The 25,148-nt window shown below is 43.6% G+C and overlaps 2 protein-coding genes across 3 annotated transcripts; both read right to left on the bottom strand.

The window, feature by feature from the left end:
- Positions 1–214: 214 nt before the first annotated feature.
- slc52a3-1 (solute carrier family 52 member 3-1) lies at positions 215–24,881 on the bottom strand. The gene is made up of 8 exons (XM_080444187.1): positions 24,874–24,881; positions 21,620–21,770; positions 6,877–7,120; positions 6,019–6,334; positions 4,504–4,768; positions 2,561–2,837; positions 1,991–2,114; positions 215–434 (listed from the first exon to the last, which is right to left on the bottom strand). The coding sequence occupies exons 2-8, from the start codon at positions 21,687–21,689 to the stop codon at positions 222–224; spliced, it is 1,509 nt and encodes a 502-aa protein (XP_080300313.1). The 5' UTR covers positions 21,690–21,770; positions 24,874–24,881; the 3' UTR covers positions 215–221.
- Positions 13,537–17,037, bottom strand: LOC308096749 (uncharacterized protein). 2 transcript variants are annotated; one of them, XM_080444188.1, is made up of 4 exons: positions 16,954–17,037; positions 15,535–16,008; positions 14,670–15,116; positions 13,537–14,143 (listed from the first exon to the last, which is right to left on the bottom strand). In XM_080444188.1, the coding sequence occupies exons 2-4, from the start codon at positions 15,996–15,998 to the stop codon at positions 13,660–13,662; spliced, it is 1,395 nt and encodes a 464-aa protein (XP_080300314.1). In that variant the 5' UTR covers positions 15,999–16,008; positions 16,954–17,037; the 3' UTR covers positions 13,537–13,659. The 2 variants fall into 2 exon arrangements, with proteins under 2 accessions (XP_080300314.1, XP_080300315.1); XM_080444189.1 differs by having other exon boundaries at positions 13,537–14,140; positions 16,954–17,036.
- Positions 24,882–25,148: the final 267 nt, after the last annotated feature.

Below are 25,148 nucleotides of genomic sequence, written 5' to 3' on the forward strand. Positions count from 1 at the left end.
CAATGAGGTCCTTGGGCCCCAGTTCAAATAAGATTATTTTGGGGGGTAATAATGACTAATGTCAGAGCAGTTCTCAAACCTTTCAGGCTGCGACCCCCAAAAAGAATCATATTTGAACTGGGGACCCAAGCTCAAAACGCCTCGCGCTGTCATCTGGGGACCCCCCCAAAATCATGTGGCAACCCCCCTGGTCGTCCCGACCCACAGGTTGAGAACCACTGTCATAGAGGACACTTAGTGTTGCAGAGGTCTCCTGACGTGAACAGGTCAAACATGTTGACCAGTGGGAACATGGTGACCGATCCAACTAGCGAGCCCATCTGTGCCGCCGCTCCACACCACACGAGGGCGCTGTGGCTCCTGTCTCTCAGGATGACCCCCACCATCACCTTCACGAAGGACAGACTTCCGGTGAAAGAGACCCACGACATCACCTGGAGACGACAGAGTCATCGGTCAGTCACTCTTTAACTCACACCAAGGGGCCACTCACACATCTGCGTGCGGTAACGTCAAAGATCTTTTTTAGGAAGATCTGCCATCCCAGTTGGAGCCACTAGAGGCGAAATGGGAGACAAATCCTAGAAATGGTCTCCTAAGTGGGCGACTGAAAGTCACGTGACTCTCATAGGAAATTAATTGAACCCCCCATTACACCTAAGACATGCAGCCTCTGTGGATAGCTTTAAAGCACCATTACACAGGTAAGACAGACAGACCTCTGTGGATAACTTTAAAGCACCATTACACCTAAGACAGACCTCTGTGGATAGCTTTAAAGCACCATTACACCTAAGACAGACAGCCTCTGTGGATACCTTTAAAGCACCATTACACCTAAGACAGACAGCCTCTGTGGATAGCTTTAAAGCACCATTACACCTAAGACAGACAGACAGCCTCTGTGGATAACTTTAAAGCACCATTACACCTAAGACAGACAGCCTCTGTGGATAGCTTTAAAGCACCATTACACCTAAGACAGACAGACAGCCTCTGTGGATAACTTTAAAGCACCATTACACCTAAGACAGACCTCTGTGGATAGCTTTAAAGCACCATTACACCTAAGACAGACAGCCTCTGTGGATAGCTTTAAAGCACCATTACACCTAAGACAGACAGACAGCCTCTGTGGATAACTTTAAAGCACCATTACACCTAAGACAGACCTCTGTGGATAGCTTTAAAGCACCATTACACCTAAGACAGACAGCCTCTGTGGATAGCTTTAAAGCACCATTACACCTAAGACAGACAGCCTCTGTGGATAGCTTTAAAGCACCATTACACCTAAGACAGACAGACCTCTGTGGATAGCTTTAAAGCACCATTACACCTAAGACAGACAGCCTCTGTGGATAGCTTTAAAGCACCATTACACCTAAGACAGACAGCCTCTGTGGATAGCTTTAAAGCACCATTACACCTATAAGACAGGCAGCCTCTGTGGATAGCTTTAAAGCACCATTACACCTAAGACAGGCAGCCTCTGTGGATAGCTTTAAAGCACCATTACACCTAAGACAGGCAGCCTCTGTGGATAGCTTTAAAGCACCATTACACCTAAGACAGGCAGCCTCTGTGGATAGTTTTAAAGCACCATTACACCTAAGACAGGCAGCCTCTGTGGATAGCTTTAAAGCACCATTACACCTATAAGACAGACCTCTGTGGATAGCTTTAAAGCACAGCTCAAGACCTATTTCTTCACTCTTGCTTTTAGTTGATTTTTAAATCTCTGTGTTGTTATTCATGTCCTCACTGTTTTGCCTGATTCACTGCCTTTTTTGCAATATATATATATGTATGTTGTTTTATGCCTTTGCTTTTCTTTGTTGCTTTATTGTTAAATTATGTGTACTTTTTCTGTAAAGCACGTGTGCTTTATTCTTGCTCTGTAAAGCACTTTGAGCTGCATGTCATGTCATGAAAGGTGCTATAGAGTAAAAGTGTATTATTATCATTATATTCTATCATCACCACTTACAATGAGAGCCTCTCCTATGGTAGAGCTGTGAAGCAGGGGACATGGACTCATGGCTGCCATGGCCATGTTGAAGCCTCCAAACCCAGAGCCCAGCGCACTCAGCACGCCTAAGAAGACCAGAGACCTGCAAACCACACAACACAACACAACACAACACAACACAACACAACACAACACAACACAACACAGCAGCTAAGTACTGAGGTGAAAAAAGTACAGGACAGTTCAGAAACCTGCCTACCAGTGACATCATCAATGGGGATTCGAAGCCAACAGAAACCACAGGCTTTCTATTCCTGGAAAGTTAGCGTTCTAAAATGGAAGCCATTGTTCTCGCCTTAATAAAAATGTTAATACAAAAAGTAATATCTTGTTTGAAAAAAAAATAAATGCCTGTCACTGGTAGGCAGATTTCTGAAGTGTCCAACGCCCTCCCATGAGACACAGACCGAGTAGAATTTAGTTTTATAATTTTATCATGAGCATTAGTGAGGACCAATTATATGAAGATAGGTTGAAAATGAGTGAAGTCGTCCTTTAAGTTAAAGATATCCCAGTGGGTATTATTACCTGTTTGGAAAGAACATGGCAACGACACAGGCCAGCGGGTTGGCCACGGAGGCCAGGGCGGCGGACAGGTGGTAGGCCAGGTTGCCGTAGGGCATGCAGGAGTAGGTCTGCACCGACGGCAGCAGCCCGTTGGTGGCGGCGTTGATCCACACCACCAGGAAGTAGATGAAGGCCAGCTGGTAGACGGAGTGTTTGGGCCGGGCCAGCAGAGGCCTGCTCTGACCTCTGACCTCGCTCTGCTGCTGCTGGGACGCCTTCACGTCCTGGGCTGGTGCTGCTGGACAGCAATGGTGGGAAAAGTACGCAAATGTTTTACTTAAGTAAAAGTATCATTACTGCAATGTAGAAGTACTCCGTTCCAAGTAAGAGTCTGGAATTCAAATTTTACTTGAATAAAAGCACAAAAGTATATCAAAATGTACTTAAAGTACCAAAAGTAAAAGTACTAAAATGGTTGAAAATAGCAGATCTACAAGCATCGCGACACGTTGTGAGCTTGTAGATCTTGTAGATCGGCTATTTTCAAATAGCCTAGGTATAAAATAGGGCTAAAGTGGTTAATGGATGTGTTATAATATAATAATTTTCATCTGAAAAGTAACTAGCAACTAAAATTACTTTCCACCACTGCTGGACAGTTTTTTCAAAAACGACTTGATCCACTTTTTTTTTTTTAAAGCTAAAACTATTTTACTGACTTCCAGATCATTTTTATGTATAAGTTTAAACATACTCCCCCAACGCCATTCCAAAGCCTTTTAGTAATTACTTCCAAACAAATTCTCAAATACACAAATACAACACAGTCAGGGACGTGCTGGCCACTTGGAAATTCGGGAAAATTCCAGAACGGCCGCGCCATTTACCGGCCGCCAAACGTCCGGTGGGCCACCAAACCAATAATAATTATTACGGTCATTTCCGGGTTGCGCGGCCCAATTATTAGTTACGTTACTGTTTGGGCTGGGAAGTTTTTCAGCAGTGGCGTAATTTACATAGGGTTGCTGGGTTAAAGTGCCCCCCCCCCCCCCCCCCCCCCCGTTGACAAAAGCAACCCCCCCCCCCATTTTGGTCCCAGCACGCCCCTGACAACACTAGATAGGCTTCAAGTGAAGTTAGTATAACTAAATGCATTTGAAATTAAATAAAAATGTTACTTTTCAGAATTCAAAAATAGCAAAAATAGCCGATCTACAAGCTCAAAACGTGTTGCTACTTTTGTGTGACAAAGAATGGCGGGGAAAAAAGTTTAAATATGGAGATAAGAGGTGTCTGCCCGACAGTAATCTCTCAAGAACAGATTCTGCTCTCCGCTTGAATCTGTCGGGGGGGGGGTTCGTCATATCGCGTACGCACTGGCCTACAAGTGGGCGTGCCTTCAGATCAGGAAGCAGGCCGCGCTTTACACAATCAAATGTAGTGGGCGGCATTTACGTGTGTACCGATCCTTCCCCACTAGAAACAAACCAAAACTCATTTAACAATAGCGTCCTCGGAGCAGACAAAACCACGGAAAGATATTCACATTTTAACTTGCTCTTTCATCATAGAAACAAGTGGGCTTATAACCAAAACGATCCATGTTCTCTGGGAGAAGTGGTGTTAGTGTTCCGTGTAGAAATATTGTTAGTGGGAATGAAAACATAGTCGCACCACCGGAAGTGAAAGGCTGAAGGCAGACCAAAACCCCGGTTTCCTTGCGCACATGTGCTCCATTTTGCTCCCCCCAGAGCTAAGTAAAATAGTAAAAAAAACAGCAGAGGGCGCTGTTTTTTCCTTTTTTATTTGGCGATGGGTTCCCAGATTGGCCCGACAGTATTATGCAATGTGGCCCTCTGGAGTGAGTGTGGAAATATAGTGGCCCTCTACATCATCAAAGTTGCATCACCCTTGGTCTAAGTGTTTAAATACAGTACTACTTAGTAGTAAATATACTTAATTACTTTCCCCCACTGCTGCTGGGTTGTCCAGGCCAGAGGGGACGGAGGCCACGGCGCCGGTGGACACCAGGTTGGCGGTGGACAGGTCGTAGGTGGACACCAGGTTGGCGGTGGACAGGTCGTAGGTGGACACCAGGTTGGCGGTGGACAGGTCGTAGGTGCGAGGGAGTCGGTCCAGTGCGCAGAACGCCGCCAGGCTCACGCACATCATGGCCGCCAAGAAGAAGAAGAAGACCTCGGTGGAGAAGTGAGGAGGAAGGTACTGCGTCTGCAGGAAACAGAATCAGTTTTATTTGTCACGATGCAGCTTTTACAGGTGTAAAGAAGTGGGGAAATTATGTTTTTTGTTGCAAACTACATCGTTTGTGGTTTTCAGAGGGAAAAGGAGGGGTTAGCGCAGGGAGAGGAAGAGCAAGGAGAAAGTTAGGAAAGAAACGGGTCAAATGAAAAGTCTAAGACATACACATTTATAAGAGCATGAGGTTAGACATAAGGCGCAGAAAGTAGCAGGTACTGTTTGTACATGAGGATAGAAATAAGGTGCAATGACACTCGGGTGGCGCAGTGGTAAAGTCCCTGCCCACCACCACACGGAGGTTGTGGGTTCGAATCCACCGTGGTGCATGCGGCTTTGTCGGGCGTCTATGTGAACACTACTGGTCGCGTGTTCGGGGGAGGGAAGCCGGGCGGGGAGGAGGAGGAGGAGGAGGAGGAGGAGGAGGAAGAGGAGGGTGATATTTGTCTCTGCATGTATTCCTACGGGCTGGACCTGTCAGCGGGGAGTGTTGTGCGGGAGGAGCAGGACGAAGACCCTACGTCCCTCCCGCTGGGGGCTCCTGCACTGGCAGGTGAGTCAGTAGGATAAAGCAGCAGTGACAACACAGCAACGTGTGTGGGCTGGGGAGGAATTAATCGGCATAACGACTAAATTGGGGAGAAAAATGGGGTAAAAAACTATTTGCTACTCTAAATAAAAACAAGATATGACACAGTCATATTATACCAGGTTGCTCTCTCTCAAGCGTCCCCGCACGGAACCAAATGGACCCGTGGTCCTGTACCCTTTCGCTCGCGGACTAACAAAAACAGCCAAAATGGCAGTAAATAGAACGGAGCTAAATCAGTGTGTGTACCTCAGTAGTGCGTTGTCTTGTTTTTTCTGGGTCGCTGTTGCAGGCGGCGCTGTGTGTGTGTGTGTGTATGAGGAGTCAAGTCAATAGTTTGTTTGGTGGCGACGACCACACTTTTTTAAATTTATAGTTTGCTTGGTGACGACGCCCACACTTTTGCAACAGCAGCATTTACCATAGAGATACATACAGAGGCCGAACACAGTTTTGTGGGTCGTCTTTAGATCCCATATTCTGAGAGGACATTGAGCCCTCATTGGCTAAAGGACCAGCCAATGAGGAAAAAGTCACGCAAAAGGCAGGACTAGCGAGTGTAGATGTAGACCAGGTTTTGCAACCTGGTAAAAACACGAGATTAGACATAAGGTGCAAAAAGAGGTATGTATACCTGCAACGAGCTGGAGTTGGCGGTGGTGTTTGCAGTAGTGACGTTGACACACTTGGCGATGCCGACGCCCTGCGCCAGAGCCACCAGGCCGGGGACCAGACCGCTCAGGCCCTCGCCGATGAAGTAGGTGGTGACGTAGTGGGCAGGAAGCTGCATCATGAACGGCAGGAAGGTGACGGACGAGGTGCAGTCCACCAGAGCCAGGAAGAAGGTGATGACGAAGAAGGCGGTGCTACGTTTGGCTCCGCCCACCACCGTGGTTTCATCCCAGAAGAAGGCGAGCAGGAAGCAGGACACCACGCCGATGGACAGGATGCTGGGTGGTGGAAGAAGTACTAACATTTGTTTTATTTGAGTAAAAGTATCAATACCACCATTTAGGAATACTCTGTTAGAAGTAAAAGTCCTGTATTCAAAATGTACTTGAGTAAACGTTAAAATTCCTCAAAAGTGTACAACACACTCACCGCCAAAGGGGAGAATTCTCCCCTTTTCAGTCAATGGTCTTTACCGCCAAAGGGGAGAATTCTCCCCTTTTAATTATTTTTTTTTATTTTGTTTTTGAATTCCTAAAATGTTTCTCTAATTTTTGAGTATACATTTATAACCCTAACCCTAACGAATTAATTATATTTAATTAAATTAATTAAAAAAAATCCATTCACTTCAATGTTAAAAAATAAACAGACAATTAATTCACAATTTTTCTATAAAAAAATGATTAAAAACCCTGGCAGTGGCAGAATAAACTTTGGCGGTGAATGTGTAAGAACAGTACTTGAGTAAATGTACTCAAGTACTCAATGTACTAGGGTGCCACGGCACCCACTTTGAGAAACCCTGTACTACGTACAGTACCTGTAGATGACGGCGTTTTCTCTCAGCAGGCCCGGGCGCGCTCTGTGCATGACGGTGACCAGCAGGGGGCCCAGGTTGGCCAGCTGGATGATGACGGTCAGGTAGGAGGGAAGCTCCCAGCCCTCTGGGAGGACGTTGACGATGAGCGGCAGCTCCACCCACAGGCCGTTGACCGCCACCCAGGAGCCCAGGCCGAACGCACAGGCCAGGAGATGGACCAGCAGAGCCATGGTGATGCTGACGTCTGGAGGAAAACAACACTATCAACCTGCCATACTCTAGAACATACATGGGCAACTGGCGGCCCGGGGGCCACCTTCACTTAATGCGGCCCGCAGGTTAATATCAGAATACTGATTGATTTCAGCTGTTACAATTCCAAACATGCAAACATGACCCGCTTTAACTACAGTCTATATTAGTAGCTTAATGACTAGTATTACAATTCTCTTGTCTTTTTTATGTCCAATGTATTTGTATTTCAGTTCATAAAGTTAACATAAGTATAACTAAATGCATTTGATATTAAAGCAAAATGTTACTTTTCAATAAAAAAATAGCACAAAAAAAAACAGGATTCAAAAGTAGCAAAAATAGCAGATCTACAATCTCAAAACGTGTCGCAAAAGTGCAACCCTAACCCTAACCCACTGAAAGATGATCACATTGTAACCAAAGAGGTTTCTTAAGGTCAAGAGCACAATTGATCCTCTATTAATCCCATACAGGCTTTAGTGTTATAGCTCAACACTAAACCATACGGTAGATCCAGTCTCTCTCAAATGATGGTTCAAATCAAAACAACAGCGTTCACATGAATAGATGCTGACTGGCCTCTGCTGTATATTCGCACTGCGTTTCCAGCTTGTAGATCTGCTACTTTTGATGCTTTTGTCTTTTGTGTGACGCTGTAGTATGATCAAGTATGAGGCGTTAATTTACGGGGAAAAACAGCAACATTATTTAACGTTAAAGTGTTTTCAATCCTTGTGTTTTGGTGTTGAAAATAAACATGAACAGATCAGGGTTTAGATCCCAGGTAGGACATGAACCTTACGGATTGTAGCTTTAACGCACAGAGATTATGTGTGCCACAAGCATGCAACCACCAAGCGTCTGTCTGTCTGTCTGTCTGTCTGTCTGTCTGTCTGTCTGTCTGTCTGTCTGTCTGTCTGTCTGTCTGCCTGCCTGCCTGCCTGCCTGTCCACAATGACTCAACACAGTGTGTCATCATCATCCAATCACAACTCAGGGATATGAAACTTCATACATTAAATGTTTTAACTCTTGCTGGTCAAAGGTCAAGGACACAGAAAGGTGATCCGGTAATAATCCACACAGCTCATATCTAATATTGTCCATTATCTTGGTTTTTGCACTGAAGTCAACAAACAGGCATTAGTGTTCACTGGACCTGCAGCACGGTGATAACCCTTGTGGTTAAATGTCTGAAAACACACATTAATATTAAACCAACATATTAATAGAAAAGATAATGTGTAAACAAACAAACTAAAAACATTAATTTACACAACACTGACGATAGTGTCTGTCAGATGAGTCTATGAAGCTATCTATGAAATCTATGAAAAAGTTTAATCTGCAACATAATTTTGTATACAATATGTAGTGGGGGGTCCCTGCTTCATCTCTCTCTCAGAAAGGGGGTCCTTGGCCTGAAAAAAGGTGGAAGACCCCTGATAGATGACCCATCTACTAGATCAGGGGTGATGCAACTTTGACGATGGAGAGGGCCACTATATTTCCACACTCACTCCAGAGGGACACATTGCATACTGTCGGGCCATTCTATGTCACACAAAAGTAGCAAAAATAGCTGATCTACAAGCTGAAAACGTCGCTCTACAACGCGTTTTCAGCTTGTAGATCTGCTATTTTCGCTACTTTTGAAATGGAATCCAGATTTTGTTTTTGCTATTTTTGAATTGGAATCCTGAAAAGTATGTTTTATGAACTTGAGCTTTATGAACTTAAATACAAATACATTGGACATAAAGAAGACAATAACATTGTAATACTAGTCATTAAGCTACTAATATAGACTGAAGTAATTAAAGCGGGTCATGTTTGCATTTTTGGAATTGTAACAGCTGAAATCAATGATATATCACTATTCTGATGCGGGCCGCATTAAGTGAAGGTGGGGGCCACATGTGGCCCCCGGGCCGCCAGTTGTATGGACTAGATGCTGTCCTTAAAGAAGCAACACCCTGAAAGGAACACATGAACTTAAAGTGTTTATGTCCCAGAATGACCTCAGCACAAGTAGGTCAGTCGCTTTAATGCTTAATGTGGATTAATTACAGATTAACATTCCCATTCCTATACCTTTACATATTTGATATCTGCTAGTACTGTCTTTAAGTTTAGCATAAGAGAGTGAGTTACCATGTAATACACTTTATGTACATTTGATATTTCATAGTTTCACTTTAACACTTCAACATGTTTCTGTTCATTGCAGTTTACGTGAATAATTGCATCCATTATTTTATACCTGCATGGTGTAAACTCGTGTTGTCACATGACAATGACGTGCAATTGAAGTTTGTTGTCATATTGTTGTCACGTTGTTTAATTAATAGTCTACTCATTATTACAACAATTGCCCATGTTATGCCATAACCACAACAGTCTGGTTAATTATTTACAATTTAGCTATAATATAGCTAAATATTATTTAGCTATAAAATCATAGGCATTAACTTTGTTGGATGACGGTGTTGCGAAAACAGCAGACCTACAAGCTGACAACGTGTTGCACTGCAATGCATTGTCAGCTTGTAGATCTGCTGTTTTTCGCTATTTGATTGTTTATGTTTAGTTTTTATGAACAATTGCGAAATAACGTCTCCTTTAATGACTTGCCCACAGCAGAGAAACTACAGTATGAGGGAAACAGAAAGAAAACAGAAATAGGAACAGAATGAGTCACATGAATGAGCTCCTAACTCATCCATATTGTCAAGCAGCTGTTAAAGCTGTGCAGCATACGGAGCCATTAGTCTGTTTATGAACACATGTGGTCTGTTGTTTATGAACAGAACAGACATGTGGTCTGTTGTTTATGAACAGAACAGACATGTGGTCTGTTGTTTATGAACAGAACAGACATGTGGTCTGTTGTTTATGAACAGAACAGACATGTGGTCTGTTGGTCAGGTTGGACCAGGGTCTCATTAGCCTGGTAAACCCCCCTCCCTCCGGAAATCTCATTTGCATTCCGGAGGGAGGGGTTTACCAGGCTAGGGTCTCGTGACGAGGAAGACAAAATGTAAACATGTCTCACGTGATGATCAGCCTAACTTAGTTGGCAAAACCTTGTGAAACAGCACAGCTTTATGGAGAAACCAGAACAAAGTTGTCCTCATTCTTACTTGATATTATTACCCTTAGTATCCTGAATCATTTCACATGTGTAGCCTCATTTTCCAGAAGCATACATACATAATGTTGTACAATGTACACACAATGTAAAAAGCTACAAACGACAGTATTGAGCAGTACAGTGTAACTTCATTCATACTCACAGGTGTGTAGTTAGTTGTTATGATGTGGAGGTTATCTGTCATCTTACATACAGTACAGTGTCACTTCATTCATACTCATCAGTGTGTAGTTAGTCGTTATGATGTGTAGTTGTATAGTTGTGTAGTTGTAATAATGTGTTCATACTCACAGGTGTGTTGATGTAACTGTTATGATGTGTAGTTGTATAGTTGTGTAGTTGTAATGATGTGTTAATACTCACAGGTGTGTAGTAGTTGTATTGATGTGGAGGTTATCTGTCATCTTACATAGTTGTAGCTGAGAGTCATTCACTAACACACGGGGGAAGCACCAATGCCTTGTGGGTAATACAGGTCAGAGTCCAGCCTACTAGTTAACACTACATAATGTTGAGTAATGTGTGTGTGTGTGTGTGTGTGTGTGTGTGTGTGTGTGTGTGTGTGTGTGTGTGTGTGTGTGTGTGTGTGTGTGTGTGTGTGTGTGTGTGTGTGTGTGTGTGTGCCTGCCTGCCTGCCTGCCTGCCTGCCTGCCTGTCTGCCTGGTTGTCTGTCTGTCTGTCTGTCTGTCTGTCTGTCTGTCTGTCTGTCTGTCTGTCTGTCTGTCTGTCTGGTTGTCTGTCTGTCTGTCTGTCTGTCTGTCTGTCTGTCTGGTTGTCTGTCTGTCTGTCTATTATGTATTAATTATGTATTCTTGAACACAGCATGTTGTGTATTAGGAACCATGATGGAGGGTCAGATGTAGATGTTGTTCACTGAATGGCAACAATTCACCGCATTGTTCATGAGTTTAAAATGTAAAACGTGTAATAATGGACTCAGTCAGTTCACTGAGTGAATGGATGTGATGGAACGTGTGAGATCTGAGCGTTGTGTCCAGTCATTGGTGGTCAGGAAGATCAGGATGAAATGCAACATTATGCAACCAATTAAACTAATTAAACACAAACAGGAGACACATGCGCCACTTAAAGACATGCACACACACACACACACGCACGCGCACGCGCACGCGCACGCGCACGCACACACACGCACACGCACACGCACACGCACACGCACGCACACACACACACACACAGGGGCCCTACACACTCAACAGAGTAGTGCCGCCTGAATACCAGTACATACTTAAACAGAGTAGTAGGCCTACTGCCTGAATACCAGTACATACTCAAACAGAGGAGTACTGCCTGAATACCAGTACATACTCAAACAGAGTAGTACTGCCTGAATACCAGTAGACACTCAAACAGAGTAGTACTGTCTGAATACCAGCACACACTCATCAGTAGGCACCACTACTCACACTGGGTGTGATTTTTTCCCCTCCTTTTCACCAATAATACTTTATAGTAATTGCAATTACCTCACTCCACCAGGAGAGGGAGACAACAGACATGAAACGTATGGATTCCTGATGGCTTCATGTCAACTAGGCCTAGTGCCTATTTATGAATATTTACCCAAGTATTTCTTTATGGATGGTCTCCAAAACATTATCTCATATTGTTCATCTAATTATTATCAGGAGTAGACGACCTAGCCTGGGACCAGACAAATCTGACAGAGCAAAAAAGGCACGAGGCGCGAGGCTATAGATGACCTACATTCATCTTCACATGCAAATAGAAAGATACCAAGCCCTCCTTCTTGAATGATTTTTCCTTTCTCAAATGTAACCAAATGGACCCATTCTATTTGACCCCAGGACTCTCTACTAGGTCCCCTCTATTTCCCCCTCAACACCAAATCTCTTCCCTGAAAATAGCTGATCTACAAGCTCACAACGCGTGGCGAAGTGAGTGTACATGGCTCGGCGCCATACATCAGTACTGACTCCACTGTAGTCACAAACAGCCTCCTCTTGGGGTCTTCTCCATGTCAGATGTCCACACTCTCCTCATCCCAAACAAACAAGGTGTTCCAGCCCTTCAGATCGTGTTCCGTCGACAGTCCAGGGAGGCACGGAGATATTTGAAGTCATCGATTCCCTTGAGCTCCGTCCCACTGGCAGTAGCAATAGTTCTGTCTGTTTTGAGTGTCATTGTCTCCGCCAGGCCGAAGGCACGAGGGATAAATATCACGCAGTGTGGATAACCTTCTTCATCTTGGGCCTGAGTAATCTCTCAAGAACAGATTCTGCTCTGCGTTGGAATCTGTCGTGAAGGTTCGTCATAACGTGTACGCACTGTGTGGGCGTGGGCGTGCCTTCAGATCAGGAAGCAGGCCGCGCTTTACCCAATCAAATGTAGTGGGTGGGATTTACGTGTCCGCTGATCCTTCCCTACTCGAAACAAGCCGAAACTAATTTAACAATAGCGTCCGCGGAGCAGACAAAACCACGGAAAGATATTCACATTTTAACTTGCTCTTTCATCATAGAAACAAGTGGGCTTATAACCAAAACGATCCATGTTCTCTGGGAGAAGTGGTGTTAGTGTTCCGTGTAGAAATATTGTTAGTGGGAATGAAAACATAGTCGCACCAACCGGAAGTGAAAGGCTGAAGGCAGACCAAAACCCTGGTTTCCTTTGCGCACGTGTGCTGCGTCGTCATTGTCCCAGAGCCAGTGAGAGATAGTACAAACAGCAGAGGGCGCTGTTTTTCATTCTCACTGGCTCTGGGTTCCCAGATTGGGGCCTGAGAGGTCAGTTGCCATGGAATTATTTCATGACAGCAACAATGTACTTCACCAGTAGGTAGGTGTGTGTGTGTGTGTGTGTGTGTGTGTGTGTGTGTGTGTGTGTGTGTGTGTGTGTGTGTGTGTGTGTGTGTGTGTGTGTGTGTGTGTGTGTGTGTGTGTGCAAGAGAGAGAGAGAGAGAGGGGGAGGGGGGGTTTGCGAGGAGGAAACTTTACTGTAAAAAATACGTTTTTCAAAAGAATAGATGAATCTGATTCATAAAGGTTTGTTGGACTGAACGTTTGGGAATAAGTGTAGAATGTCGAGTATGTAGAATATACAGTATATAGAATGTGTCAGAAGTAGCCTACTGTACAATAAGTTAAATTCCTGATCATGGCCATTCTATGATATCTGTAGTTCCAGTAGGCTATTCAATTAAAATAACTCACAATCACAGATTCACTCAAAGCTCACTCTGTTATTTTTAGATCAATTTATTAGCCAGGATACAGTGATTGAGTAACACAACATAGTGCAAAATTTGCTTTCTTAATCCAAATATGCAATTTTGAAAACTATATGAAACTAATTCTGATTGGCTCACATGATAATAACTGTGAGGCCTCTTACTATGGGTAGGCCTTCTGTTGTGTTCCTGAGACCTGGGGTAAGATGGTACTCAGAATGGTGATGCGTTTGGGGTCCCAGACCCAAGTCTCTTCCAAACGGTCTTTCACCATGCTACAATTGGGGGGCACCCAGGCTGTGTCATAACCATGGAGGTGCCAGGTGGTCTTCTTGGCATGGCGTTTATTATCGATGGTGATCACTTCGCCCACGTTGACTTTCACCCTAAAGACAACACGCTTGGACTCATGTAGATTGAGGGGGTAGCGGCTGCAGGCTTTCTCCAGATCCCGGCTGAGGTACACCCCAGGGCCCAGCCTCCCGGCCTTAGACGGGGTGAAGCCCTGGGCCAGGATGGACTTGGCCCTTTTACTGGTGGTTCCATGGTACATGACGTAGGTTCTATCACATGTTGGAGCTGACGAGTCAAGGCGGCGTTCTACTCCAGGTGGTAGAGAGAAGTCATCTTCAGCCCATGTGAACCTACTGCATAAGTGTAAAAACATTCTATTAGCAGGTGTATAAAATGAGCTGAAGTGAAATGCATACAAAATAAGAATATCTTTGAGCAGAATATATATATATATATGTGATTTTAGAAATACTTCATCGTTTACTCAAGCAGGACAATGCCTGTCGCAAGTTGATGATGTAATTTATCCATGTGTGGTAATTTGTCCAGCCCTATGAAATGTATGGAATGCATGTGCAAATAAAACATATTTAAAATACTGTTTTGATGCTTATATTAACCTTAGGAAGTATTAAGTTGGTTATTATTTGCACATGCATTCCATAAATTCCTTAGGGCTGGACAAATGACATCATCAACCTGCGACGAGCATTGTTCGCTTGAGTAAAAGATGCACTATTCCTAAATGAACTCAAATATTTGTTTTACATTTTAAATTTTTGTTCAATTTAGAGGTCAATTATAATGTATTAGGTTATATTATATTTGGTTTATTAGCCAGGGATCCTTTTAAGCTTAGACGTTAATAGGACCAGTTACCAGTGTGTGATAGTACTCAGAATGGTGATGCGTTTGGGGTCCCAGACGCAATTCTCTTCCAAACCGCTTTTCACCATGCCACAATTGGGGGGCACCCAGGCTGTGTCATAACCATGGTCGTGCCAGGTGAGTCGCTTCGGATGGCGTTTTTTATTGATGGCGATCACTTTGCCCACGTTGACCACCACCTCAAAGACAACACGCTGGGACTCATGGAGCTCGAGGGGGTAGCGGCTGGCTTTCTCCAGGTCCCGGCTGAGGTACACCCCAGGGCCCAGCATCCCGGCCTTAGACGGGCGGAAGCCCTGGGCCAGGATGGACTTGGCGCTTTCCGCGTAGGTTCCATGGTACATGACGTAGATTCTGTCCGATGTTGGAGCTGACGAGTCAAGGCGGCGTTCTACTCCAGGTGGGAGAGAGAAGTCATCTTCAGCCCATTTGGTGTCACTGTCAAAACAGAGATATTAGGTGTATAAAGTGAGCTGAAGTGAAATGCATACAAAATAATAATCTCTTTGCGTGGAATATATACAGTATATATATATATATAATTATAATTATATATATATATATATATAATCTCTTTGCGTGGAATATATACAGTATATATATATATATATATATATATACATACATACATATATATATATACATATAATGGATTTAAATGGCCTCTGCACAATCACACTAGAATCGTTCGCTGTTTTACAGATGTGAAATTTACATTCATGTGGCTTTTAGATTTTTGCAATCCTCATTTCAGTTTTCTCTCCTTTTTTCACATTTGACTGTGATGTGTGAAAATTATTAAATGGATTCCGATCGTTTGACATGGTAATAACTGTGACAACTGTGGTAGCCCCACCGTTGTGTTGAGATCTGGGGTGAGATGGTTTTCAGAATGGTGATGCGTTTGGGGTCCCAGACGCAATTCTCTTCCAAACCGCTTGGCACCATGCCACAATCGGGGGGCACCCAGGCTGTGTCATAACCATAGTCGTGCCAGGTGAGCCGCTTCTTATGGCGTTTTTTATTGATGGCGATCACTTTGCCCACGTTGACTATCACCTTAAAGACAACACCCGGCTCTTTGAGATGAAGGGCGTAGTGGCTGGCTTTCTCCAGGTCCCGGCTGAGGTACACCCCAGGGCCCAGCATCCCGTCCTCAGACGGGCGGAAGCCCTGGGCCAGGATGGACTTGGCACTTGTCGCGTCGGTTCCATGGTACATGACGTAGATTCTACCATCTGTTGGAGCTGACAAGTCATGGCGGCGTTCTACTCCAGGTGGGAGAGAGAAGTCATCTTCAGCCCATGTGAACTTACTCATGTTGGTTTCACTGTCAACAAAAAGATACTGTTAGTAGGAGTATAAAATGAGATAAAGTGACATGCATACAAAATAAGAATCTCTTTGCATGGAATATGAATATATAAATATATATATATATATATAATGGATTTAAATGGCCTCTTCACAATCAAACTAGAATCGTCTGCTGTTTTATAAATGTGAAAATTAGATTCATGTGGCTTTTAGATTGGTCCAATCCTCGTTCCAGTTTATTTTAAAGCAGCACTTTAAAGCAGCACTATGTACCTTTTTAACAACTATATAGCATATTATGTCCCACAAAATTATAAAGTTACATGTTTAAGCAATAACATATCCTTCCATAGATGTATAGACTCAGGGGGGTCCCTGCTATAGGGGCTTGACTGTATTACTATGTATAGACCCCTTAACAGACGACGTCACACTGATAAGAACCAGTATGCATGCGCGCAATGAAACCCATTCTGTCAGGTCTCGCTAGGACGCGCCTCACTAGCCAACACACAAGAGGGGGTTGGGGTGTGCTGAAACCAGCGCACCCCAAAACAACAGGTTGAGAATTGATTGCGTGATACAATCACCTGTGCGTCCAGTCTCAATGTTAGTAAATTAGTATAAAGTATATTGGCATATTGCCAAGGCACCAAGGCAGAACTGCCGGACAAATAGAAGACTGGCCAATCACAGCGCGTCCTTGCCAGACATGCTTGCAGAGACTCTTGGGTAATGAAGTCAAAGACATTGGCTGACATGTTATTTGTGTCCAAAGTCACAAGTGGTCCACTGATACCCCAAACTACATAGTGCTGCTTCAAAGTCAAGTGATACTGATGAATACTGTTACAATATATGTTGATTGTGTCACACAATAAAACTGAAAACACTATTCTTATTGGTTTAAAAATATTAAACAAGTATAAAAAGTTCCAACAAAAAATCATGAACTTACCTCCTGAAGTTGGACTATGTCGGTATGCAGGCCGACAATATAGAGGTTTGCCTGACTTGCCTGCAGCTTTATACGGTGGTGTCTCTGAGCTGGGCGAGGTTTATCCCTGTAAGTTTCGTTTCACCTCTTTTATTACTGTTTCCAATCATATGAAGTCAGTGTGGGCGGAGGCGAGTGTTTTATCAGAGGCTGTAATGTGTAGACTTTGGTCCAACAGGACAGCTGGACCATTAGTCGTGTGAATTACTGACTGAGAAAACCCCTGACAATTACTAGGCTAAATGGCATTTCCCCATGCTTTGAGAACATGATAAGCAATTTTGTTTTCCTCTGTCACTCCCCTTGAACTTCTTGGCAAATTGAAACTACTCATTTGTTATGATCAGTAGCTTATCAAAAGCCTAATCTCTCAAGACAGATTCAGCTATAGATGAAATTCTTTTTTTTAAAGACATTGCCAATGGCTTCACAGATTGTTGCTCACCTACAGTATTTTAAATTAATTTGGAATAAAACTGAGAATTTGTACGAAAAAAATAATTTATATTTTTCTATTCTACTTGAGAGTCCTGCCTGTTAATCATGATAGCAGGGTTACACTGATATCCCGACATTCTGCTTATTGCACAGCGTTTTATCTCTAAAGGTCAAAGTTTGATTTGATTTAATAACCAGTTTACACAGTAACAACAAAGGAGTAAGGGGTGGGGCTTCTGTGGCCACACCCACGCATGTTTCCTCCAAAGGCAAAGATCAATAAAAAAAAATTAAAAAAAATATATAGCCTACAGAATATTACAGGAGCAACAGGAGATAAGCTTATTACAAGTTATTATAGCAGGAACACCTGTTGCATTCACGTCTCTCAGAGCATTCAGTGAATGACTACAGCTGTTATATGCCAGGGAGCTGATCCACAAGCTCGAAGCTACTTTGGGTATAAAACCAAAATATAAGAATGTATTTTACTGTTGTGTTTAATGATAAAACACTGACAACGTTTGTGTGAACCTGCTGATCTGTACCGTTTCAATCAAATTAAATACAAAACTTTACTAGCACAACTGTTAAATTAAATGGATAGTAAAACATTTGCAATTATTTGAACAAAATGACAATAATGAAAATGACTTACTAATTAAATTCTATCTTTATTAGCGGACTCAGGTCCATAGAGATATATATGTACAAAAAAATTAAATAAAAGAAGCACGACAGGTTATAAATCTGCTCAGGAGGCACTAATTGCATTTCTTTACCTCCATTTCTTTGTTATGTTATGTTCTTCAAAAGGTGGGTTATATTATATTGTGTAGAGGAGAGGGCTCAGCACGCATCCCTGGGGTGCTCCAGTGCTGAGGATCAGGGTGTCAGATGTGACACTGACTATTCTCACCACCTGGCGTCGGTTGGACAGGAAGTCTTGTATCCAGTCGTACATGTATATAGCCCTACTGTAGGTCTGTGAGCTTTGTGTTACTGGGACAATGGTGTTGAAAGCTGAGCTGTAGGCTACACACTCAAACAGGGTAGTAGGCCTACTGCCTGAATACCAGTAAAACACTCAAACAGAGTAGTACTGCCTGAATACCAGTAAAACACTCAAACAGAGTAGTACTGCCTGAATACCAGTACACACTCAAACAGAGTAGTACTGCCTGAATACCAGTACACACTCAAACAGAGTAGTACTGCCTGAATACCAGTACACACTCAACCAGAGTAGTACTGCCTGAATACCATTACACACTCAAACAGAGTAGTACTGCCTGAATACCAGTACACTCTCAAACAGAGTAGTACTGCCTGAATACCAGTACACACTCAAACAGAGTAGTACTGCCTGAATACCAGTACACACTCAAACAGAGTAGTACTGCCTGAATACCAGTAAACACTCAAACAGAGTAGTACTGCCTGAATACCAGTACACACTCAACCAGAGTAGTACTGCCTGAATACCAGTACACACTCAAACAGAGTAGTACTGTCTGAATACCAGCACATACTCATCAGTAGACACCACTACTCACACTCTGGGTGTGATTTTTTTTCCCTCCTTTTCACCAGTAATACTTTATAGTAAATAAATAAACACAAGGCAGTAAAGACAGATTTGAGATCAAACACAGTGCTAGAGGATGAACATCTCTAGCATCATACCTAAGAGCTGCTCCACATCACACTGTCCTGTGGAGAGGCTCATTTCAATGTCCAGTTTCAGAGGCTCAGTGGTAAAGTTGCTGCCCACCACCGGAGTGTGGGGGTTCGAATCCACCGCGGTGCATCTGGCTTTGTCGAACGTCAATACAAACACAATTGGCCCGTGTTTGGGACTGTTGTGTTTGGCCCGACGGGCTGGGGGGCCGTCACCGGTCAGCGGGGAGTGTTGGGCGGGAGGAGTATAGGATGATGGCAGGCAGGCAGGCGTACTGCTGGGCCGAGCTGGAACGAGCTGGACCGCAAGCTGGACTCGAAGGTCCTGGGCTGCGTACGGCTGGGCCGGGTACTGCTGGGCCAGAGGCTGGGCCGGGTACTGCTGGGCCGCAGGTTGGAGCTGGTACTGCTGGGCCGCAGGTTGGAGCTGGTAGTACTGCTGGGAGGGGTACTGCTGGTAGGCCGGCTGCTGACCATAGCCAGGGTAGGCGTACTGGCCTGGCTGGGGCAGAGTGTGGTACATGTAGTTAAGAAGGTACTGTTGCCATGCATCCATCTGGTCGGTTTAGTATTGCTGGACTATGCCTGATGGCTGAAGTACATCCGGCTCGAGGACCATGTAAAGTTTGTGGGCTATGTCAGCTGATTAGTGGCTAGCACTCAGACACCAGAATACAGATAAGAGTATTAGTGGAGCAGATGGATAAAGGTTTACAGTTCCTATTTATTGGCGATGGCATGATGCAGGTTATGGACATGATGGTGATGATGGATGATGATGGAAACAATGATGATTTAAGGCTATGGAAATACACAAAGGAAACGGTCAGTAACCAAAAATACTCATAACCAAAATATTAACAAGTAAGGAATACAGAACTATTAATCAGGAAAACTAACTATAACCAAGGAATACTTACTCAAATAATGCATCAAAAGGAACAACAAACACAGGAAACTAATTAAACAGGGACCCAAACACAAAATGACAGCATGCCTCTTTCAGACTGAAGGCAACCACTGCAACCAGGTGCAGCTGGTGTGCACTGTGTAGGGTAAATCCCCAGTCCAGAGCTCCTCCCATCTAGGACTGGGTAGGAGGGGATTTTCTACTAACTGTATAGCATATTATGTCCCAAAATTATGTTACAAGTTTAAGCAATAACGAATATCCTTCCATAAATGTATAGACTCAGGGGGGTCCCTGCTATAGGGGCTTGACTGTATTATTATGTACAGGAGAGACAATGAGTTTCGTCCTGGCATATTGAGTTTCATAATGAGTTTCATCCTGGCATATTGCCAAGGCACCAAGACAGAACTGCCGGACAAAGCGAAGACTGGCCAATCACAGCACATCCTTGCATGTGTTGCCAAGGCACCAAGGTAGAACTGCCGGTCAAAGCGAAGACTGGCCAATCACAGCACATCCTCGCCGGACATGCTTGCAGAGACTCTTGGGTAATGAAGTCAAAGACATTGGCTGACATGTTATTTGTGTCCAAAGTGGTCCACTGATACCCCAAACTACATAGTGCTGCTTTAAAATCAAGTGATACTGGTGAATGTTGTTACAATATATGTTGACTGATGCAAACAAATGTCACAAAAAAACTACTGAAAATACAATGTATTCTTATTAGTTTAAAAATACAGATTATGTTTTAAACAGTATGATAGAGTCATTTTGGTCTCTTATCTGAATTATCATAATGTGTCTAGGGTCCTTAACCTGGTTAAAATGTCCTATTAATTATGGTCTCATAATGGGCCTGTAATACTGTCATGTTAAAAGTACTCAGTACTCTGTACTCTCAGTCTCTCTGTCTGCCAACCAAGGCCATGTAGCTGCAGCTGCCGTAAGTGGCTATCTCCAGAATGTTCCCAATCAGTTAAAACATGTCTTGTCAACGCTTTGCGCTTTAATGTCAAATGGTGTGATCTAATGTCCTAATGACCTATATCTCTGTATGACCTGACATCGTCACTAATTTACTCTGTCAGCTGTCACCCTGTCACAGATAAACCTGCCACATGTCCTATAATATCGAAGGGATAACTTGTTTATGGAACCATAAGATGTATACAAGGATACCCTAAGATGAACAACAACTTATTATTCAGACAGCCAGACGCCTTGTCCATCTGATGACTTCCTTCTACGTATGAGGGTCTTACAACCAATCAGAAGAATACACCTATATCTGATGCCATGGATGTCCAACTCTGTATAAATAACATTGTCTGTTGTTAAAACTTCAGTGTGATTATTATTCTTGTCTGTAACTTGTACTGTCTCTGTGTACACGCTCGGACAATACAGACTGATCAATTTTGACTTACCAGGAGGTGTCTGACTATCATTTCTTTGGGTGTTGACTGGACGGGTATTGGGGGTCTTAGTACCAAACCATCTTTTTACATCTTATTATAAAGTTAATTTCTTATCAGAGCTTTATCACAGTAAAAAGTACAACAAATCAGTTCCAACTAACAATCATGAACTTACCTCCTGAAGTTGGACTATGTCGGTATGCAGGCTGACAATAGAGGTTGTCCTGACTTGCCTGCAGCTTCATACAGTCTTCTCTGAGCTGGGTTTCGTTTGCTTTATACTGTAAGTCGAGCTGGGTGGGGTGTATGCCTTCAACTCTCAAAAGCTGTAATGTGTGCGTGTGTGTGTGTGTGTGTGTGTGTGTGTGTGTGTGTGTGTGTGTGTGTGTGTGTGTGTGTGTGTGTGTGTGTGTGTGTGTGTGTGTGTGTGTGTGTGTGAGAGAGAGAGAGAGAGAGAGAGAGAGAGAATTGAATTTGAAAATACCTTTATTAACTTACTGCAGAGTACAATAAATCAGCAAAGATAGGTTACCATGCCTGATATTAATGACAATATACAATCTTACACAAACCACAAACCATTAAAAAGAGAGAATTAGTTCTCCATGCTCTCCCACCATACACAAAACCCCACCCACAGCCCATATTGATTCGAACTAGGGGTGTGCCGATACACTAATTTCACCAAACGATACAATACGATATTGGGCACACAACTTCGATACGATTTCGATACGATACGATACGCACTTTTTCATTATGAAAATATATGGGGGAGAAAAAAAGAAAATGCAAACAAATATTTCTGTTTTTGCATTATTCAGACATGCAAACTTGTAGCTTTTCAGCTTCTACTAGCCGTTTTGAATCCAAATAGGGCAATAGTGTGACACCTGACCCGAAAAAAAACAACATGTTGTCACCCTTTTCACCTCGGGGCTGTTTGCATGCCTGATTATTATTATTGTAAAAAAAAAACGATTCCCCCCCCCCCAAAACGATACATATCGTCACGAAAACGTATCGCGATATATCGCGGGACGATATTTCGGCACACCCCTAATTCGAACACTTCAAGATTGTCCACTGTTGTGTAATAGGCGTGCTCAACCCTAAGGCACACAAGGTGCAAAAGTAAGAGCGCTCTATTGTGGTGGTACCGGTTTCTCTGCACGGCCAACGCACACAAGTCAGAACTAGCCCAGAGCGTGAACGCTACTGGTTGCTAGACTATATTGGCCGTATGCTGGGGGGATGTAGCGCGTACGCTGCCTGCACCAGCAGAGGCTTTAATTCCAGCAGAATTTTGTCAACTCTCAGATAACCAGAGCGCGAACGTCACGGTTAGCTGGAGCGCTGCTGTTAACTGGACTGTAGAGCCTGTATGGTGGGGGGAGGGAGCGCGTATGCTACCTGTACCACCGGCCGAGGCTTATTTTAACACAAAAAGCTTATAATAGCCGTTACTCAAAGCTTGGACGCTGCCATCCATGTAGCAGCGAGTGCATATTTTTCTCAATGCAAATGCTTATGTAGCACCTTGAGATCCATCCAAATGTAAGTGGATTATAAAATCAGAGCCAGCGCGAACGCTGCTGCTAGCTCGACTTTAGAAACTGTATGGTGGAGGAAGGGAGCGGGCACGCTACCTGTACCACCGGCAGAGGTTAACTTACTTAACCAATCAGGTTGTAATAGCCGTCCATCAAGTTTGGACACTGCTATCTATGTAGTAGCATGTGATTTTAACATTATTTGTAATGCTTATTGTAGCGCTTTTTGAGATTTATCTCAGTGAAGAGTGCATTATTAGTATTTGTATGCTTGCTTTCACCGCATAAGCAAAGACAAAACGTTACCTCCAACACGCTAGTGTAAAGTCCACAATAATGCCGGGAGGAGAGCGCTAACGCTGCCTACCCCGGCAACAAAGGTTGATCAGACAGAGGTTAATAACCAAAAGCTATACACAATAGCTGTTAGTAAGAGTTTGAGCTACAAACTACTTGCGGCTACATCAAAAAGCCCATATGCTGGAGGGAGGGCGTGTACACTGCTCGTTCAAGCTAGGCTAATAACAAACACAAGACAGCTATACCTAATAGCTGTTAACAAAGCTTAAACGCTGCTATTAAGCTCTAAGCAATACATATATACATATGTATAAAAATGGCCTTCACTAGCGGAGGCTTATCAAAAACTAAAAAAATGCTGTAAACAACTTCTTCACCATTTCAGTGGTAGCAAAAGACCACAGTGGAAAGCTGCCCAAACAAGTGGGACACTCTCGGTGGCCATAGTAGCCCCAACACCTCACAGTACGCGAACGTACAAAGGGGACAGAAGAAAACCCCACCAGCTGCGAACAGCGCAGTACAAGGGCCGCAATATACAATGAATAAACACCTACTCACTGCACGCGAACGTGCGAGAGGGTGTGGCCATCACGGGGGTCCATAGCGGCCTCACAACCACGGCAGACCTGTGGAGCCATAGTAGCCCCAACGCCTCACAGTACGCGAACGTACAAGGGGGACAGAAGAAAACCCCACCAGCTGCGAACAGCGCAGTACAAGGGCCGCAATATGCAATAAATAAACACCTACTCACTGCACGCGAACGTGCAAGAGGGAAAAAATTATAATAACCAAGAAAAAAGCCCACCTGCTGCGAACAGCTTAGTACCAGGCCAGCAATATGCAGAAAAATATATAAATCACCTACTCACTGCACGCGAACGTGCGAGAGGGAAAAAATAATAATAAGCAATATGCAAAAAAAAATATATATATATATAAATCACCTACTCACTGCACTCGAACGTACGAAAAACCCACCTGCTGCGAACAGCGGTCTGAGGGAAATAAACAAAGTCATGTGACACCGCTGACTTTTTATGAATGAACACTTGCAACACAGCAACGTGAAATAATACTACAACGCACACGGACGCACGAGGGAACAGAATTAATAAGACTAACTGAATGCAAACACACAGGGAGTCAATAAATAAAAAGAAATTACACCACCAACCTGGATGGAGAGTTATATAGTAACCCCAGCAGCTGCGAACAGCGCGACGGGTATAATAATATAAAAATAAATAAATAAAGTAAGCCGAATCACGGCCGTTCCGCAAAGGCAGAACTCAAAAAGTAACGTACCTGAAAGGAAACCCTGTAGGCACAAACAAAACAAGTAACACAACAGCGTGTTACCCTAGCTTTAGCAACAACAAACACAGTAGGTTGTATAGCAACAACAAACACAGTAGGTTACTTTACAACGCTACACTGCAACCCACAGGGACGCAAGGCGCCTGCACCGAAGTCAAGTGTACAGGTTTCAAAGCAGCGAGCGTGAAAACTACCAGCACAAGCAAAGCAGTTTTATTCAATATAGGTATAAAATATCTCAATGGATACTTACCCACCGTGCAAGTCTCTTCAATGAGGCGAGAGAGGCAAAGAGGCGGAGCCGCTCTCACCGGGCATGGTTAAAGGTGAGACCGCCTCCTCGGGTCATGTGGGCATGAGGTATTTGGTCTCGAGAATAGGTAGAAGATGAGGGCATCATTCATTGTTATGACCGTAGTGACGGTCAGAGTGAGGTCGAAATAGATCATACATTAACCACTTTAGCCCTATTTTATACCTAGGCTATTTGAAAATAGCAGATCTACAAGCTCACAACGCGTCGCATCG

The sequence above is a fragment of the Gymnoscopelus braueri genome (assembly GCF_963280865.1).
Source record: "Gymnoscopelus braueri genome assembly, chromosome: 12".
NCBI lineage: Eukaryota > Metazoa > Chordata > Actinopteri > Myctophiformes > Myctophidae > Gymnoscopelus > Gymnoscopelus braueri.